The sequence below is a fragment of the Jaculus jaculus genome, chromosome 12 (genome assembly GCF_020740685.1).
Source record: "Jaculus jaculus isolate mJacJac1 chromosome 12, mJacJac1.mat.Y.cur, whole genome shotgun sequence".
NCBI lineage: Eukaryota > Metazoa > Chordata > Mammalia > Rodentia > Dipodidae > Jaculus > Jaculus jaculus.
Window position 1 is genome coordinate 12350843 of NC_059113.1, and position 15366 is coordinate 12366208.

The 15366-nt window shown below is 40.8% G+C and overlaps 1 protein-coding gene across 1 annotated transcript in view; it reads left to right on the forward strand.

Annotated features, from left to right (window-relative positions):
- Positions 1-725: 725 nt before the first annotated feature.
- LOC123453702 overlaps positions 726-15366 on the forward strand; it is a 38596-nt gene continuing 23955 nt past the window's right edge. The window contains exons 1-8 of the mRNA XM_045131327.1: positions 726-1339; positions 1773-1918; positions 2437-2491; positions 3969-4145; positions 5295-6014; positions 6453-6676; positions 7133-7187; positions 8898-9617. Of these exons, the coding sequence (XP_044987262.1) occupies positions 726-1339; positions 1773-1918; positions 2437-2491; positions 3969-4145; positions 5295-6014; positions 6453-6676; positions 7133-7187; positions 8898-9617 (2711 nt within the window). The remainder of the gene's footprint in view (positions 1340-1772; positions 1919-2436; positions 2492-3968; positions 4146-5294; positions 6015-6452; positions 6677-7132; positions 7188-8897; positions 9618-15366) is intronic.

Genomic DNA, 15366 nt, shown 5'->3' on the forward strand with positions numbered 1-15366 from the left:
AAAACATATCTAGTTCTAAAAACACATTGAAATCTACATTTCACTGTATCTGATCATGTTTAGTCAGTCAATTCCGACTGAAATTGCAGGTCACTGATAATTGTGGAGTAGTTTACAAAAGCAGGATCTTAATGGAATTCAACATGCAAATGATGTGTTGACATGAAAGTATCAGGAATCAGGGTTTTTGACTTAAATTACGTAATTAACATTCAGACACTAGAGACAAATGTGTCATTCATTGTGCTTTTTGTAATGAGTAGCAATAACTTTAAATGAAGACATGGCTTAGATGTTAAGTGTTTGCCTTTGATACCTAAGAAAACCTGTTCACCTCCAGGCCTCACATGCAGATGCAGTGAGTCAAGCATACACTGTTGCGCATGCACACAAGGTGAAGGGTGCATCTGGCATTGGTTCCCAGGGGCTGAGAGCCCTGGATAGTCTGTTTATTGTATAGTGGTCTTTTTATCTGACCCCCCAAAAAATAAATAATAATGAAAGTGTTAAATTTGAAAAATATATATACAGGGTACATGTGTGTAATTTTCCCTAATTGTTTTGCAACCTTGATGAGTAGACTTATTACAAAACATTGTTTTCTACGATGAACTTGCAGAAATGAAAGAGCCTATCCTTTGGAGAAAGGAAATAAAAGTGCAATTACAAAAAGTCAATTGAGAGAATTGGTGAGAATACCAACACGTGAGACATCCACTTCAGAAATGGACTCTCCTTACGGTCCTGACACTTCTGGTGTCCCAGATACTCTTGATGGTCCGGACACCCACGATGGTCTGGACACTTGTGATGGTCCAGATACTACCACTGTTTCAGATCATCCTGATGGTCTGGACACCCCTGATGGTACAGACACTTCTGATGGTCCACATAATCCTGATGGTCCAGACATTCCTGAGGGTCCGGACACTCCTGATGGTCCAGATATTCCTGTTGGTTCAGATAATCCTCATGATCCGGACACTCCCGATGGTCCAGACACTCCTTACAGTCTGGGCACTTCTGATGATCCTGACACCTCTGATGTTCCTGATACTTCTGAGGGGCCCAGTACTCCTGTTGGTCCCATAACGTCTGATGGTTGCAGTACTTCTGAGAATCCCCGAGTTTCTCATGTTCCCAATACTCAGGATGGTCCTGAATCTCCTGCTCCTCTTGCTGCCCTTCTGGATCCTGCTATTTCTGAGGAAGCTGATGTTCCTGCCCCTCCTTCTGTTCCTGCCGATGGTCCCGAATCTCCTAATGCTGCTGACTATGATGATGAAGAACATGCTCTACAAGTTGTTAAAGTCGTTCCCACTAAGGAGAAAAATGATAAGTAAGATGATGGCAATAATTTAGATAATTATTCTTTGCCAAGAAAATTCATTCTAATATGGGCTCATTTTTATGATGACTAATTCATAACCATGTAGATGGCTTTGCGGTTAAGGGACTTGCCTGTGAAGTATCAGAAATCCTGCTCTGATCTCGACATCCCATGTAGCCAGGAGCAATGGTGCAAACATGCAATGTCACACATGCACACAAGGAGGCACAGGCATTTGATGCATGGTCACAGTGGCTCAAGAAACTGGTCTGCCCATTCTCTCTGTCTGTCCCTTTCTCCATCTCTGTCAAATTATAAATTACAAAACTGTTAAAATTTTAAGAAATGTGAAAAGGGGCATTTTTGGAATTTTGTCATATTGTTTTGTAAGCTTGAGGTGTAGAATTAATAGACAACATTATTCTGTATGACTACATTGCAGAAATGAAAGTGCCTGTCCTTTGGAGAAAGTAAACAAACGTGAAATTACAAAAAGTCCATTGAACGAATTGGTGAGAACATCAACACCTAAGACATCTACTGCAGAAATGGACACATTGATGGAAATGAACGTTCATCGCGTGTCAGGTGAAGTCCAGCACACAGGGAGCAGGCTTAACGAGGGAGCTAGGGAATCCAGCCAGGAGGGTAGGCTTTCTGAGCAAGCTTCTTTAGCTTCTGACACATCTCCCAAACCTGTCGCAATCTGTTTCTTACTGTATCTACCTGATTTTATAATCATTATTTACCTAGGATTCTCTGTTAAAGTAAGATAAATGGTGTCATCTATTCACTTAGGATTGCTTTAAAAATATGTTACACACAGCCAAGAACCATGCTACACACCTTTAGTCCCTGAACTTGGGAGGCAGATGTAGGAGGATCACTTTGAGGTCAAGGCCTCCCTGAGAATATAGTGAATTCAGGTCAGCCTGGGCTAGAGTGAGACCCTACTTCAAAAAAGAAACCTGCGTATATTACACATTATACAAACATCATCAGTAGACATTTCCTCAGAATATGAATGAGGGAAGCTAAAAATGCACATTACACACACATAAAAATGACTCATATATTATTTCCTTCTCCTTTTCTCCATGATGCAGATTCCACCATCAGAATGGAACGTAATGATCAAGCATTTTCATACAAATGCCTAATGTAAGTTAAAATTAATGACAATGATGTAGTTACAAAAGTAATTCTAGAAATGGCAAAACCTAAAGTATTGTTACAAAGAAATCCAAAAGTAGGAATAATTAAAAGGTATAATTACAGTATCCTACTGTTATTTATTTCTTGATTTGTTTTATTTATTTGAAGAAGAGTGAAAGAGTCAGATATATATATATATATATATAAATAAATATATATATATATATATGTATATATATATATATATACACACACACACACACACACACACATATGTACATATGTATATGTACATACACAGAGAGAGGGACAGAGAGAAAGTATGATTAGGGGTGCTAGGGCCTCCAGCCACTGAAGCTGATTTCCAGATGCATATGTCCCCTTGTGAATCAGCCTTACATGGGTCCTGAGGAATAGAACCTGTGGATTGTTTGGCTTTGCATGCAGGTGCCTTAACTGCTCAGCCATCTGTGCACTTCGCGTTATACTACTTTTAAATCCCTAAGTTGTTCTTACTGCAGAAATAAAAGGGTACACTCCCAGTACTGAGTTGATGGTGTTTTTTCATTTGTTTCTGGTTGGTTTTGGCTTTTCAAAGTAAGGTTTCTCTATAGCCCAGGCTGACCTGGAATGCATCATTTGAGGTCTCAGGGTGCCCTGAAACTCACAGTAATTATCCTATCTCTGCCTCCCAACTGCTGGGATTAAAGGAGTGTGCCACAAAACCCAACTCCATGCTACATTTCACATCATTTATATTGAACATTGTTACATTTGACAAGAAAACCAAAATATGGTGTAAATCGCTAATGCATCACTCCCGTCACTGCGTCATTTGTTATATTCAGTGAGGTCGATCCTGTGAGGGTAGCATTCACAAGTAATATGACATCGTCTCTGTTTGCATTCATCTGTTTTCTTTTCCATTGAAGTATCTAGACATCATAGGCACCATGTGTCGGGTGTCTCTTATCTCCATGGTTGATGCCCCTCATTGTTCATCCCCTTGTTTACATTGTTGTCCATGTAAAGACGTCCTTGAGCTCAGTTACAACTTCTCGCATAAGCCTCGTGTACCACATAGTATCAATTGTACCTGTGTCCATTTTATGATCAGAGAATATATCTTTCCTTGCCATTTCCTGGTAATTCTCATGTTAAAAATTCATTTAAAGATAAGTAGGTCTAGGAGAGATGACTAAGCCAATAAGGCGCTTGCCTTCAAATCCAAATGGCACAGGCACAATTCCCAGGAGCCATGTGAGCCTGCGGCAGAAGGTGGCACTTGCATCTGGAGGTCATTCGCAGTGGTTGGAGTGCGCGCCTCACCCCGTCTCTCCTACCTGCCACATGCTCTGTCTCTCTAGAACAAATGAAAACGGTTGAAAAAACAATCAGTGGAGGAGTGGAATTTTCCCCTATTGTTTTGTAATCTTCTTAGAAGAAACAGTAGAAAACATTGACTTTCATGAATCTTTTAAAGGAATGGAGCCCCCTGCCCTCTGGCAGAAGAAAAGAAAAGTGAAAATAGCAAATTCACTACAAGCGAATCCGTGTCTGCATCAACCAGCGCGGGGTCTCCTTTTGAAATGGGGACTGTGCCCGAACCGCAAGTTGACGGTAGTCACGTGTCCGGTGATCTACACCGAACTGGGAGAAGGTAAGACCACCGATTATTCCTTTCCCTCAACAGGAATTGTAAACTGCTCAGTTTCTCTGGAAATTGTGCAGATTCATGTCCTCTTCATTCAAAGTAGGAGGGTGCTCAGCTCCATCCCATTGCTGAGCGGTGCAGGAAGATGGACCCCAGGCACACTGACGAGCAGGAGCAGTGATGATGGAAGTTTGGCTGTAGTGGATATTGACACCTAACACCTTTGACAATGTTTCCCCATCAACGGATTCAAGAACTAGTTAGAAGTGAAGGGCACTGGACAACGGAGAGATTTCTTTTTACATCATTCTTTTGAGAAATGATTGCAAGCTTTGGACATGATGCAGTAGAGAAAGAAATTTGTGTTCTAATTGAACTGACATTTTATTTCCAAGTGTTAGAAATCTAGATCCAGCCAGTTTCATGCCCATGCCTATGGACATAATTCCTTACTGCATCTGTATACACATGAAAGGCAGGATCAACATGTTAGGAAAATCATGCAGTTTTCTTTTTGTGACCCTGGGGTACTCCGTTAGTATAATATTTTCCACTTCTATCCACCCATTTCCTATATAATTAATAATTTCATTGTCTTTAGAGTTGGATAAAATTCCATATGTGTGTGTATACTCAATTTCTGTCATATCATCAGTAGATGGATGTCTAAAGAGATTTTACCCTTTAGTCTTTGTTCAAGTAGATTGGAGACCATAAGATGGAATCTGGAGGTGTTGATAAACGTTCTCCAAAGAATCCTTTTGCCTACCTGGGTGTTGTAGCTTTTTGTAATGAGTAGCAATAACTTTAAATGAAGACATGGCTTAGCTGTTAAGTGTTTGCCTTTGATACCTAAGAAAACCTGTTCACCTCCAGGCCTCACATGCAGATGCAGTGAGTCAAGCATGCACTGATGCGCATGCACACAAGGCGAAGGGTGCATCTGGCATTGGTTCCCAGGGGCTGAGAAACCTGGATTGTCTGTTTGCTGTATAGTGGTCTTTTTTTCTGACCTCCCAAAAAATAAATAATAATGAAAGTGTTAAATTTGAAATATATATATACAGGGTACATGTGTGTAATTTTCCCTAATTGTTTTGCAACCTTGATGAGTAGACTTATTACAAAACATTGTTTTCTACGATTAACTTGCAGAAATGAAAGAGCCTATCCTTTGGAGAAAGGAAATAAAAGTGCAATTACAAAAAGTCAATTGAGAGAATTGGTGAGAATACCAACACGTGAGACATCCACTTCAGAAATGGACTCTCCTTACGGTCCTGACACTTCTGGTGTCCCAGATCCTCTTGATGGTCCGGACACCCACGATGGTCTGGACACTTGTGATGGTCCAGATACTACCACTGTTTCAGATCATCCTGATGGTCCGGACACCCCTGATGGTACAGACGTTTCTGATGGTCCACATAATCCTGATGGTCCAGATATTCCTGATGATCCGGACACTCCTGATGGTCTGGATATTCCGCTTGGTTCAGATAATCCGCATGATCCGGACACTCCCGATGGTCCAGACACTCCTTACAGTCTGGGCACTTCTGATGATCCTGATCCCTCTGATGTTCCTGATACTTCTGAGGGGCCTAGTACTCCTGTTGGTCCCATAACTTCTGATGGTTCCAGTACTTCTGAGAGTCCCCGTGTTTCTCATGGTCCCAATGCTCAGGATGGTCCTGAATCTCCTGCTCCTCTTGCTGCCCTTCTGGATCGTGCTATTTCTGAGGAAGCTGAGGTTCCTGCCCCTCTTTCTGTTCCTGCCGATGGTCCCGCATCTCCTAACGCTGCTGACTATGATGATGAAGAACATGCTCTACAAGTTGCTAAAGTCGTTCCTACTAAGGAGAAAAATGATAAGTAAGATGATGGCAACAATTTAGGCTAGATAATTATTCTTTGCCAAGAAAGATTCTTTCTAATTTGGGCTCATGTTTATGATGACTAATTAATAACCACGGAGATGGCTTTTCGGTTAAGGTACTTGCCTGTGAAGCATAAGAAATCCTGCTCAGATCTCGAGATCCCATGGAGCCAGGTGCAGTGATGCAAACATGCAATGTCACACATGCACACAAGGGGGCACAGGCGTTTGATGCATGGTCACAGTGGCTCAAGAAACTGGTCTGCCCATTCTCTCTCTGTCTGTCCCTTTCTCCATCTCTCTCAAATTATAAATTACAAAACTTAAAACTTTACGAAATGTGAAAGGGGCATTTTTGGAATTTTGTCATATTGTTTTGTAACGTTGAGGTGTAGAATTAATAGACAACATTATTCTGTATGACTACCTTGCAGAAATGAAAGTGCCTGTCCTTTGGAGAAAGTAAACAAACGTACAATTACAAAAAGTCCATTGAACGAATTGGTGAGAACATCAACACCTAAGACATCTACTGCAGAAATGGACACATTGGTGGAAGTGAACGTTCATCGCGTGTCAGGTGAAGTCCAGCACACAGGGAGCAGGCTTAATGATGGAGCTAGGGAGTCAATCCAAGATGGCACGCTTTGTGAACAAGGTACTTTAGCTTCTGAAACACCTCCCAAATCTGTAACGATCTGTTTCTTACTGCATCTACCTGAATTTATAACCATTTTCTGCCTAACATTCTCTGTTAGACTAAGATCAATGAGAGCCAAGATGTGATCTATTCAATTATCTGAGCTTTAAAAATGCATTACACACAGCTAGGCACCATGCTGCACACCTTTAGTCCCCACACTTGGCATGCAGAGGTAGGAGGATCACTTTGAGTTCAAGGCCACCCTGAGAAAACAGTGAATTGCAGGTTATCCTGGGCTAGAGTGAGACCCTACGTAAAAATCAAATTATCTGTATATGTATGTTACACATTATACAAACATCGTCAGTAGACATTTCCTCAGAATATGAATGAGGGAAGCTAAAAATGCATATTACACACACATAAAAATGACTCATATATTATTTACTTCTCCTTTTCTCCATGATACAGAGTCCACTGTCAGATTGGAACGTAATGATCAAGCATTTTCATACAAATGCCAGAGGTAAGTTAAAATTAATCATCAATGATGTAGCTACGAACGTAATTCTAGAAGTGGCGAAACCTAAAATTTTGTTACAAATAAATCCACAACTAGGAATAATTAAAAGGTATAATTACAGTATCCTACCGTTTTCTATTCATTGATTGGTTTATTTGTTTGAAACACATTGAAAGAGTCATATATATATATGTATATATATGTATATATAGAGAGAGAGGGAGAGAAAGAAAGAGAGAGAGAGACACGTGCATAGAGATATTGAGATTGGGGGATCTAGGGCCTCCAGCCTCTGCCGATGATTTCCACATGCATGCGTCCCCTTGTGAATCAGACTTACATGGGTCCTGAGGAATTGAACCTGTGGATTCCTTGGCTTTGCATGCAAGTGCTTTAACTGCTAAGCCATCTGTGCACCTCAAATTCTCCTACTTTTAAATGCCTACTTGTTCTTACTGCAGAAATGAAAGGGTACATGCCCTGTATTGAGTTTATGTTATTTTTTGTTTGTTTCTGTTTGGTTGTGGCTTTTCAAAGTAAGGTTTCTCTATAGCCCAGGCTGACTTGGAATGCACCATGTGGTGTCTCAGGGTGGCCTGAAACTCACAGTCATCCTCCTCGCTCTACCTCCAAACTGCTGGGATTAAAGGAGTATGCCACAAATCCAACCTTTTCTGTGTGTGTGTGTGTGTGCATATACCGTATTTTTTTCCTATCATCAGTAGATAGAGTCTCAGGAGATATTACCCTTAGTTTTTATCAGAGTGGATTGAAGACCATGAGATGGAATCTGGAGGTGTTGATAAAAGTTCTCAAAAGAATCCATTTGGCTACCTAGGTGTTGTGCAGGACGCCTTTGATTCCTGCAAATGGGAGTGGGACCTAGGAGGATCTCTGTGAGTTTGAGTACAACCAGAGTGTACTGTGGTGAATCACAGGTCAACCAGAGCTGAGAGCGAGATCCAACCTTGCCAAACAAAACAAAACAAAATAAAAAATCCATGAAAATAGAAAGCAGGCCATGGTGGGGCAAGGAAACAATGGTACAAAAGAGTATGGGGTTGAACAGAGGGTTGATATAACAAAAACATACCTAGTTTGAAAAACACATTGAAATCTAATTCATCTCCCTGTATCTGATCATGTTTAGTCAGTTAATTCGTACTGGAATTGCAGGTGACTGAGTATTGTGGAGTAGTATGCAAAAGCAGTATCTTAATGGAATTCAACATGCAAATGATGTGCTGACATGAAAGTATCAGGAATGGAGGTTTAGCCTTCAACTATGTAATTAACAACATTCAGACAACACTAGAGAGAAATGTGTCATTCTTTGTGCTTTTCATAATGAGTAGCAATAACTTTAAATGAAGACATGGCTTAGCGGTCAAGTGTTTGCCTTTGAAGCCTAAGAAAACCTGTTCCCCTCCGGGTCTTACATGCAGATGCAGTGAGTTAAGCATGCACTGTTGCGCATGCCCACAAGGCCAAGGGTGCATCTGGCATTGGTTCCCAGTGGCTGAGAGCCCTAGATTGTCTGTTGTCTGTCTAGTGGTCTGTTTCTCTGACCCCCCCCAACAAATAAATAATAATGAAAGGGTTAAATTTGAAAAATATATAAACAGGGTAAATGTGTGTAATTTTCCCTAATTATTTTGCAACCTTGATGAGTAGACTTATTAAAATACATTGTTTTCTACGATTAACTTGCAGAAATGAAAGAGCCTATCCTTTGGAGAAAGGAAATAAAAGTGCAATTACAAAAAGTCAATTGAGAGAATTGGTGAGAATACCAACACGTGAGACATCCGCTTCAGAAATGGACTCTCCTTACGGTCCTGACACTTCTGGTGTCCCAGATACTCTTGATGGTCCGGACACCCACGATGGTCTGGACACATGTGATGGTCCAGATACTACCACTCTTTCAGATCATCCTGATGGTCCGGACACCCCTGATTGTACAGACATTTCTGATGGTCCACATAATCCTGATGGTCCAGACATTCCTGATGGTCCAGACACTCCTGATGGTGCGGATATTCCTGTTGGTTCAGATAATCCTCATGATCCGGACACTCCCGATGGTCCAGACACTCCTTACAGTCTGGGCACTTCTGATGATCCTGATCCCTCTGATGTTCCTGATGCTTCTGAGGGGCCCAGTACTCCTGTTGGTCCCATAACTTCTGATGGTTCCAGTACTTCTGAGAGTCCCCGTGTTTCTCATGGTCCCAATGCTCAGGATGGTCCTGAATCTCCTGCTCCTCTTGCTGCCCTTCTGGATCCTGCTATTTCTGCGGAAGCTGATGTTCCTGCCCCTCTTTCTGTTCCTGCCGATGGTCCCGCATCTCCTAATGCTGCTGACTATGATGATGAAGAACATGCTCTACAAGTTGCTAAAGTCGTTCCCACTAAGGAGAAAAATGATAAGTAAGATGATGGCAATAATTTAGGCTAGATAATTATTCTTTGCCAAGAAAGATTCTTTCTAATTTGGGCTCCTTTTTATGATGACTAATTAATAACCACGTAGATGGCTTTTCGGTTAAGGGGCTTGCCTGTGAAGTGTAAGAAATGCTGCTCAGATCTCGAGATCCCATGGAGCCAGGTGCAGTGATGCAAACATGCAATGTCACACATGCACACAAGGGGGCACAGGCGTTTGATGCATGGTCACAGTGGCTCAAGAAACTGGTCTGCCCATTCTCTCTCTGTCTGTCCCTTTCTCCATCTCTCTCAAATTATAAATTACAAAACTTAAAATTTTAAGTAATGTGAAAGGGGCATTTTTGGAATTTTGTCATATTGTTTTGTAACGTTGTGGTGTAGAATTAATAGACAACATTATTCTGTATGACTACCTTGCAGAAATGAAAGTGCCTGTCCTTTGGCGAAAGTAAACAAACGGGAAATTACAAAACGTCCATTTAACGAATTGGTGAGAACATCAACACCTAAGACATCTACTGCAGAAATGGACACATTGGTGGAAGTGAACGGTCATCGCGTGTCAGGTGAAGTGCAGCACACAGGGAGCAGGCTTAATGATGGAGGTAGGGAATAAAGCCAAGACGGCACGCTTTGTGAACAAGCTACTTTAGCTTCTGAAACACCTCCCAAATGTGTAACGATCTGTTTCTTACTGCATCTACCTGAATTTATAACCATTTTATGCCTAACATTCTCTGTTAGACTAAGATCAGTGAGAGCCAAGATGTGATCTATTCAATTATCTGAGCTTTAAAAATACATTACACACAGCTGGGCACCATGCTGCACACCTTTAGTCCCCACACTTGGGATGCAGAGGTAGGAGGATCACTTTGAGTTCAAGGCCACCCTGAGAAAACAGTGAATTGCAGGTTAGCCCGGGATAGAGTGAGACCCTACTTAAAAAACAAGTTATCTGTATATGTATGTTACATATTATACAAACATCATCAGTAGACATTTCCGTAGAATATGAATGAGGGAAGCTAAAAATGCATATTACACACACATAAAAATGACTCATATATTATTTACTTCTCCTTTTCTCCATGATACAGAGTCCACTGTCATATTGGAACGTAATGATCAAGCATTTTCATATAAATGCCTAAGGTAAGTTAAAATTAATGAGAATGATGTAGCTACGAACGTAATTCTAGAAGTGGCGAAACCTAAAATTTTGTTACAAATAAATCCACGACTAGGAATAATTAAAAGGTATAATTACAGTATCCTACCATTTTCTATTTATTGATTTGTTTATTTATTTGAAACAGATTGAAAGAGTCATATATATATATGTATATATATGTATATGGGAGAGAGAGGGAGAGAAAGAGAGAGAGAGAGACACGAGCACAGAGAGATTGAGATTGGGGGATCTAGGGCATCCAGCCTCTGCCGACGAATTCCACATGCATGCATCCCCTTGTGAATCAGACTTACATGGGTCCTGAGGAATTGAACCAGTGGATTCCTTGGCTCTGCATGCAAGGGCCTTAACTGCTAAGCCATCTGTGCACTCCAAATTCTACTACTTTTAAATGCCTAGTTGTTCTTACTGCAGAAATGAAAGGGTACACTCCCTGTACTGAGTTTTTGTTATTTTTTGTTTGTTTCTGTTTGGTTGTGGCTTTTCAAAGTAAGGTCTCTCTATAGCCCAGGCTGACTTGGAATGCACCATGTGGTGTCTCAGGGTGGCCTGAAACTCACAGTCATCCTCCTAGCTCTACCACCAAACTGATGGGATTAACGGAGTGTGCCACAAAATCCAACCCTATCATGTGTGTGTGTGCCTATACCCTATTTTTTTCCTATCATCAGTAGATAGATGTCTAAGGAGATATTACCCTTTAATTTTTAGCAGAGTGGATTGAAGACCATGAGATGGAATCTGGAGGTGTTGATAAAAGTTCTCAAAAGAATCCATTTGGCTACCTAGGTGTTGTGCAGGACGCCTTTGATTCCTGCAAATGGGAGTGGGACCTAGGAGGATCTCTGTGAGTTTGAGAACAACCAGAGTGTACGTAGTGAATCACAGGTCAACCAGAGCTGAGAGCAAGATCCAACCTTGCCAAAGAAAAGAAAACAAAATAAAAAATCCATGAAAATAGAAAGCAGGCCATGGTGAGGAAAGAAACAATGGTACAAATGAGTATGGGGTTGAACAGAGGGTTGATATAACAAAAACATACCTAGTTTGCAAAACACATTGAAATCTAATTCATCTCCCTGTATCTGATCATGTTTAGTCAGTTAATTCGGACTGGAATTGCAGGTGACTGCGTTTTCTGGAGTAGTATGCAAAAGCAGTATCTTAATGGAATTCAACATGCAAATGATGTGCTGACATGAAAGTATCAGGAATGGAGGTTTAGCCTTCAATTATTTAATTAACAACATTCAGACAACACTAGAGACAAATGTGTAATTCTTTGTGCTTTTTGTTATGAGTAGCAATAACTTTAAATGAAGACATGGCTTAGCGGTCAAGTGTTTGCCTTTGAAGCCTAAGAAAACCTGTTCCCCTCCGGGTCTCACATGCAGATGCAGTGAGTTAAGCATGCACTGTTGCGCATGCCCACAAGACCAAGGGTGCATCTGGTATTGGTTCCCAGCGGCTGAGATTGTCTGTTCTCTGTCTAGTGGTCTTCTTATCTGACCCCTCCCCCACCAATAAATAATAATGAAAGTGTTAAATTTGAAAAATGTATAAACAGGGTAAATGTGTGTAATTTTCCCTAATTGTTTTGCAACCTTGATGAGTAGACTTATTACAAAACATTGTTTTCTATGATGAACTTGCAGAAATGAAAGAGCCTATCCTTTGGAGAAAGGAAATAAAAGTGCAATTACAAAAAGTCAATTGAGAGAATTGGTGAGAATACCAACACGTGAGACATCCACTTCAGAAATGGACTCTCCTTACGGTCCTGACTCTTCTGGTGGTCCAGATCCTCTTGAGGGTCTGGACACCCATGATGGTCTGGACACTTGTGATGGTCCAGATACGACCACTGTTTCAGATAATGCTGATAGTCCGGACAGCCCTGATGGTACAGACACTTCTGATGGTCTACATAATCCTGATGGTCCAGACATTCCTGATGGTCCAGACACTCCTGATGGTGCGGATATTCCTGTTGGTTCAGATAATCCTCATGATCCGGACACTCCCGATGGTCTAGACACTCCTTACAGTCTGGGCACTTCTGATGATCCTGATCCCTCTGATGTTCCTGATACTTCTGAGGGGCCCAGTACTCCTGTTGGTCCCATAACTTCTGATGGTTGCAGTACTTTTGAGATTCCCCGTGTTTCTCATGGTCCCAATGCTCAGGATGGTCCTGAATCTCCTGCTCCTCTTGCTGCCCTTCTGGATCGTGCTATTTCTGAGGAAGCTGAGGTTCCTGCCCCTCTTTCTGTTCCTGCTGATGGTCCCCCATCTCCTAATGCTGCTGACTATGATGATGAAGAACATGCTCTACAAGTTGCTAAAGTCGTTCCCGCTAAGGAGAAAAATGATAAGTAAGATGATCGCAATAATTTAGGCTAGATAATTATTCTTTGCCAAGAAAGTTTCCGTCTAATTTGGGCTCATTTTTTTTTTAATTTTTATTAACATTTTCCATGATTATAAAATATATCCCATGGTAATTCCCTCCCTCCCCACCCCCACACTTTCCCGTTTGAAATTCCATTCTCCATCATATTACCTCCCCATTACAATCATTGTAATTACATATATACAATATCAACCTATTAAGTAGCCTCCTCCCTTCCTTTCTCCACCCTTTATGTCTCCTTTTCAACTTACTGGCCTCTGCTACTAAGTATTTTCATTTTCACGCAGAAGCCCAGTCATCTGTAGCTAGGATCCACATATGAGAGAGAACATGTGGCGCTTGGCTTTCTGGGCCTGGGTTACCTGACTTAGTATAATACTTTCCAGGTCCATCCATTTTTCTGCAAATTTCATAACTTCATTTTTCTTTACCGCTGAGTAGAACTCCACTGTATAAATGTACCACATCTTCATTATCCACTCATCTGTTGAGGGACATCCAGGCTGGTTCCATTTCCCAGCTATTATAAATTGAGCAGCAATAAACATGGTTGAGCATGTACTTCTAAGGAAATGAGATGAGTCCTTTGGATATATGCCTAGGAGCGCTATAGCTGGGTCATATGGTAGATCAATCTCTAGCTGCTTTAGGAACCTCCACACTGTTTTCCACAATGGCTGGACCAGATTGCATTCCCACCAGCAGTGCAGAAGGGTTCCTTTTTTTCCACATCCCCGCCAACATTTATGATCATTTGTTTTCATGATGGTGGCCATTCTGACAGGAGTGAGATGGAATCTCAATGTAGTTTTAATCTGCATTTCCCTGATGACTAGTGACGTAGAACATTTTTTAAGATGCTTATATGCCATTCGTATTTCTTCCTTTGAGAACTCTCTATTTAGCTCCATAGCCCATTTTTTGATTGGCTTGTTTGATTCCTTATTATTTAACTTTTTGAGTTCTTTGTATATCCTAGATATTAATCCTCTATCAGATATATAGCTGGCGAAGATTTTTTCCCATTCTGTAGGTTGCCTCTTTGCTTTTTTCACTGTGTCCTTTGCGGTGCAAAATCTTTGTAATTTCATTAGGTCCCAGTGGTTAATCTGTGGTTTTATTGCCTGAGCAATTGGGGTTGTATTCAGAAAGTCTTTGCCAAGACCAATATGTTGAAGGGTTTCCCCTACTTTTTCCTCTAGCAGTTTCAAAGTTTCCGGTCTGATGTTAAGGTCTTTAATCCATTTGGACTTAATTCTTGTGCATGGCGAGAGAGAAGAATCGATTTTCATCCTTCTGCAGATATTTATCCAGTTTTCAAAACACCATTTGCTGAAGAGGCTGTCTCTTCTCCAATGAGTATTTTTGGCATTTTTATCGAATATCAGGTGGCTATAGCTACTTGGGCTTACATCTGGGTCCTCTATTCTGTTCCACTGATCTACATGTCTGTTTTTGTGCCAGTACCATGCTGTTTTTGTTACTATGGCTCTGTAGTATAGGTTAAAATCAGGTATGGTGATACCACCAGCCTCTTTTTTGTTGCTCAGTATTATTTTAGATATTCGAGGTTTTTTGTGATTCCAAATGAAGTTTTGGATTGTTTTTTCTATTTCCATGAAGAAAGCCTTTGGAATTTTGATGGGGATTGCATTAAATGTGTAGATTGCTTTAGGTAAGATTGCCATTTTCACGATATTGATTCTTCCAATCCAGGAACAAGGGTTGTTTCTCCACTTTCTAGTGTCTTCTGCAATTTCTCGCTTGAGTGTTTTAAAGTTCTCATTGTATAGATTCTTTACTTCCTTGGTTAGGTTTATTCCAAGGTATTTTATTTTTTTTGATGCAATTGTGAATGGGAGTGATTCTCTGATTTCATCCTCTGTGTGTTTGTTGTTAGCATATATGAAGGCTACTGATTTCTGTGTATTTATTTTGTATCCTGCTACATTGCTGTAGGTTTTGATCAGCTCTAACAGCTTGCTAGTAGACTCTTTAGGGTCCTTTATGTATAGAATCATGTCATCTGCAAATAATGATAACTTGATTTCTTCCTTTCCAATTTGTATCCCTTTTATGTGTGTCTCTTGCCTTATTGCTATAGCCAAGACTTCCAAAAGTAT